This window comes from Panthera uncia, chromosome B1 (genome assembly GCF_023721935.1).
Source record: "Panthera uncia isolate 11264 chromosome B1, Puncia_PCG_1.0, whole genome shotgun sequence".
NCBI lineage: Eukaryota > Metazoa > Chordata > Mammalia > Carnivora > Felidae > Panthera > Panthera uncia.
The window spans coordinates 115,982,526-115,987,370 of NC_064811.1; the positions used below are offsets into that span (position 1 = coordinate 115,982,526).

At 52.5% G+C, this 4,845-nt stretch overlaps 1 protein-coding gene across 1 annotated transcript in view; it reads right to left on the reverse strand.

Annotated features, from left to right (window-relative positions):
• SETD7 (SET domain containing 7, histone lysine methyltransferase) overlaps positions 1-4,614 on the reverse strand; it is a 50,766-nt gene extending 46,152 nt beyond the window's left edge. Inside the window, exon 1 of the mRNA XM_049632191.1 lies at positions 3,635-4,614. Coding sequence (XP_049488148.1) covers positions 3,635-3,674 — 40 coding nt within the window. The 5' untranslated portion in view covers positions 3,675-4,614. The remainder of the gene's footprint in view (positions 1-3,634) is intronic.
• Positions 4,615-4,845: the final 231 nt, after the last annotated feature.

Genomic DNA, 4,845 nt, shown 5'->3' on the forward strand with positions numbered 1-4,845 from the left:
CCAAAAAAAAAAAAAAAAACGTAAAAAAAAAAAAAAAAAAAAAAAAGCCCATATAGCTTCCTATTGCTTTCAGCACACAATCCACCTCACCGGCCCATGACACAGCCTCTTCCTGTCTTAGCCTCCACTCTTCTCCTCGGCCCTCCTAGCAGAACTGAATGCTTCGTCTCTGAATGTGCCTATGTCACAACAAGATGCCAAACCTGTGTGCACTCACGGAGCTCCTCTCTCCACCAGAACCAACTCTGGACCACCTCTTCCAGGAAAATCTTTCCCCATCCACTTCCCCAAGCTGGAAGTAAGTCTTACTTCTCAGCCACCATAATTCATCTGTTTGGATATGAAATGCTTATTTAAAATGAAATTAAGGACCACCTTGTATTCATCTTTGTACCTACGGGTAGACAAAGAAAGAAATCTAGTAATAAACAGTTCTGTTCCCAAAGCTAAACATCACTTCCTACTGAACCAATGAGCCTTGAAGAGTTTTTTAAAAAGCCACCGCAGGATCTCAGGTGGCATTGTCAGGCCCTCTGAGGCCAGGGGTTGCTACCTTCCCAAAGGCGCCTAGCCAATAGGAGTACACCGATATTCCCTCCACCACCCACCTTTGCCCTCGGGATTCATCTGCTCAGAGCCTAGAACTTCACCTAGGCTACAGTTCCACCCTGACAGAGAACCAACATACAAACTCTGATCCTGCAAAGATCAATTTCTTCCCCAGACTAAACTGCTAGGTTGGAAGAAAAAGAAGAAACAAGAAGTCTGTTGGAGGGGCTGTAAGCTAAATTCTCTTTCCCCTACATTTTTCTGAAGGTCACTGAACTCTGTCAGAACCAACCTCTGGAGTGATAAGAAGTGATACTGACAGAATACTTAACTGTTGCTTCCACACTCAGTTACCAAGTATTTCATATATTTGAATGACTCATTAAATTTTTTTTTTTTAAAGGAAAAATGGGGGTGCCTGGGTGGCTCAGTCGGTTAAGCGTCTGACTTCGGCTCAGGTCATGATCTCGCGGTCTGTGAGTTCGAGCCCTGTGTCGGGCTCTGTGCTGACTGCTCTGTGCTGACTGCTCAGAGCCTGGAGCCTGTTTCAGCCTCCCCAGTTCATGCTCTGTCTCTCTCTGTCTCAAAAATAAAATAAAAGTTAAAAAAAAATTTTTTTTTAAATAATAAAAAAAAATAAAAGGAAAAATGTAGGGAGAAAGTCTGGTAGGGGGGACAGAGGTTCTGGAGGTCCAAGCTTATCTCCTACCTCACTGAGTGTCCTTGGATTTGTGCCTCAGTTTCCTCCTCTGTAAAATTAGGATAATATTAGTGCCCACCTCAGAAGATGGAGTGGATAATGTGTGTGTGGAACATTAGCACAGAGCATGAACACAATAAGAACTCAACAATCACAGCAATGATAATAATTGCGAAGACATTCAAACTGCTGAGAACAGAGGCTCTGTTCATGGAGAGAGGTAGGTGATTCTTGGACACCAAGATATTCAGATCTCGCGGTCTGTCTCCCATGCATGTGGTAGATGATAAGTAAAGACTATTACAGAGGCACTAAAAAGGCCAACAATGGCTGGAGAAAAGCCAACTGCTACAGTTCACTTCGTGTACACACACATGCTGTAGATACTGAGTTTGAGCTCTAGATGCTTCTAAGATTCTGCGCTGCTCTACCTGTTTACTGTCAGGTACAACTGAGTGACCGTGAGTCCTGGATTGCCCCAAACATTCAAAGCTTAAACTAGTTTTTTCCACCATGACCCCTCTCGCTCTCAAGCACATTCTGATTTGGGACGGTAATGTATATGGCCGTCCTATATAAGAGATTCTTTCTTGTTTGTATACAGAATCCCCCAAAACAACAGAAACATTTCTAAAGCTGCTTGTTCGCATTTTACAAGAAGCCCAGGGACTGTGGACAACTGGGCCTTATGTTTCTAAAAAGCTTCAAAAAGAAAGGTGGTCTAACCTGGGGAGCACTGTCTGCGATCAAGGGTTTGCATTAAAATTTTACAAGTAAAAGTAAACTCTGTAGAATAACAAGCCCTAACAATTCGAAGAGAGCATGTTTTTCATTTATCTTTCCTAACATGAAGGCACAAGATGTCAATAATTTAAATTTAACGAAGGCTTCCAATGAACCCTCTCAATCAATGTCTCTGGTGCCCCCTGAGCCCCCAACATTGGCTTTAATTACTAGACAAACAGTTCTGTGAGTTCACAACATTGTGAAATTAAAACAACAACAAACAGCCTTTGAAACTAGATAAAGGAGTAAGTTTTAACAGTTACACCAAGATGGATAATTTTGAGAAAATTCAGAATAATTAAGACCTCGAGGTCACTGCAAACAGAGTCAGTTATGTTTTATAAAAATCAATGTATCTTTATGCATTTGTACAGTGTTGCTACTTTTTCTTTACCTTTTATGAGCACTTGTTTATACAAATTAGATAGAAACCAGACTCAACCAAAAGCTTAAAATTATTTACTTGGATGCTTGGTTTAAAATATTCTCGAATAATACCACACAACATTGCAAAACATCACGACGCACTGTCTGGGTTGGAATCAAATAAATAAACACGCTAAAGAGTATTTTCCAATATTCAGTGTTACCAAATCATAACATCTCCTGATACAAACAAGTAGATTGTATAACGTCCCCACCTCGTTCTTTAGAACTAGCAAAAAAAAAAAAAAAAAAAAAAAAAAAAAAAAAGAGGTGGAGAAACTCGGCAAAACAAAGTGGCGAGAAAAGTCGGGGGAGGGGCGCTAGAAGAGAAGGGGCGGAGAAACACGACACCAAGGCGGTGATATCACCCACAGCCAACGGCATGGAATTCAGAAAGTTAAGTGTCACCCAGCAATTTCGGTCAGGGCTTGCGGCGCGCCTGTACAGCGTGGCGGCGGCGGCACCCGGGCTCGGAAGCAGGAAGGGGGAGGGGTGGTTTGACTGAGTTCGCTCGGGGGCATTAGAGGCGAGGGCCACCGCCTCCCGGTCGGCGTGCGTTCAAGCCCCGGGTCGGGAGCGGCGTTCACTGCCCTGCAATGATTTCATCTTTTCGGAAAAGCGGCCGCCCGGGCCGCGGCTGCCACGTGCCTGGTTCGGCCCCGTGCGCTGCGCCGGGGGACGGACCCGGACGCGGCCGCGGTCACCGCAGGTCGCAGCGGCGAGCGGAAGGAAAGGGCTGGCAGCCGGAGAGGGGCTTGCGGTTGCCAAAAACGGGCCGGGGGGTCGTTCCGCCGAGACCGCCGGTCTCGGGGGGCCTGTCCTCTTGCGCACCCCCCGGCTTCCATCCCCCAAAGGGGGAAGGCCAGAGTGCGGGGCAGGTTCTCAACTCCGAGGGCGGATGCAGGCGGTGGCCGGAGGGCTGGAGCGGCCGTACCCTCCCGGGGGCCCCGGCCCCGCGGAGCCCAGTTCCTGGCCTGCGCCCCACCGCGCAGTGCGCGCTCCCGGCGGCGTGGCCGTGGCTGCCCGGCCCGTGCCCGAGCCGGGCAGCGGGCCACCCGCGTAGGGGACAGTGGCGGCCGCGGGGCCCGGCGCCGCGCGGGTCGCAGCCCGCCACTCCTTCCGCGTTCCAAGCCCTCGGCGCCTCCTCCCCCAACCCCAGAGAAAAGCTTGTACCTTCCACCGCCTCCTCCACCATCTCGTCGTCGCTATCCATGGCGGCTGGGGACGGTGCCCAGCTCTGGGCCTCGCAGCTGCCTCCCGTCCGTCCCGGTGCTCCCGGCGGCTGAGCGAGCGCTGGGGCTGAACCCTGCGAGTTTGGAGGAGGAGGAGGAAGAGGAGGGGCAGTCGGGGCTGGCTCGCACTGCCTCCCCCTACAGCCCTTTCAATTCCTTGGTCTTAAGCTGCTGCGGCAGCACTCGTCCTCCCCCCCCCCTCCCTTTGCCCGCTGGCCCCTAGCCGCCGAGGCTTCGGGGTGCCGCCGTGGCCGCCGCCGCCGCTGCAACTTTCTCCTGTAATACCCCCTCTTTGTTATCGAGCAGATGATCCGCTGACATCACCCAGCGCCGGTGCGCTCCCTCCCTCGCTGATTGACAGTTCCCTGTCCCTTCCCAGAAGTAAGGCTCCTTAAAACGAAAGGCGCTCCTGGTCCGCGCTGACTCTGCGCCCCAGCCAACCAGCCCCCGAGCCCATCAGGGTTTATCTTTTGCTTCTGCTCGGCTGGGTGCGCTCCGAGAGCGCCACGCGGTCCTGCGCACCGGGCTTCCTGCGGGTACTTGGGACCGCCCGGTTATCGTCCTCCGGGTGGGGGGGGGGGGTGCTCAGAACTCTCGCCCTCCAGCTGTGCTGGGGCAACTTGGAAAATCCCCCGTGCCCAGCCCTCCAGCCCCGCCTCGGGACAGCCTCCAAAGAGCAAGGGAAGCCAAGGCAGCGTTTCTGACGCTCCAGCACCTCAACTTCCTCTCGCCCTCGCCCCCGCCCCCACTTTACCCCGTTTGCCACCCGGAGCTGCACGAGTGAGGCACGCAGGGGAGCGCAGGTGTCCCTGCGTCGCCGCATCACATCCGTGAGCAGGTTTCCCAGACTCAAGGGGTTGACATCCAGCCCCGATTCCTCTCCGGGCTGGGGCTCCCACCCCAGCGCTCCGCGTCCCCACCCTCCTCGGGACTGTCAGGCGTTTCGACTGATTCGGGAATTCAGCAAATCCAAATGGCAGCGGGCTTGTTATCAGGCAGGGAACTAGCCGCAGGGAAGGCCCGGCAGGTTCCTCCTCGCGGTTGTGGTGATGGAAAAGAAGCCACCGAGTGGAGCTAACGAGGAACGACCCTCCGTCTGGCGCGCCTCCTTCTCGCGCCTTCCGCCCTGTACGTGTGATGCCCCAGCTGTCT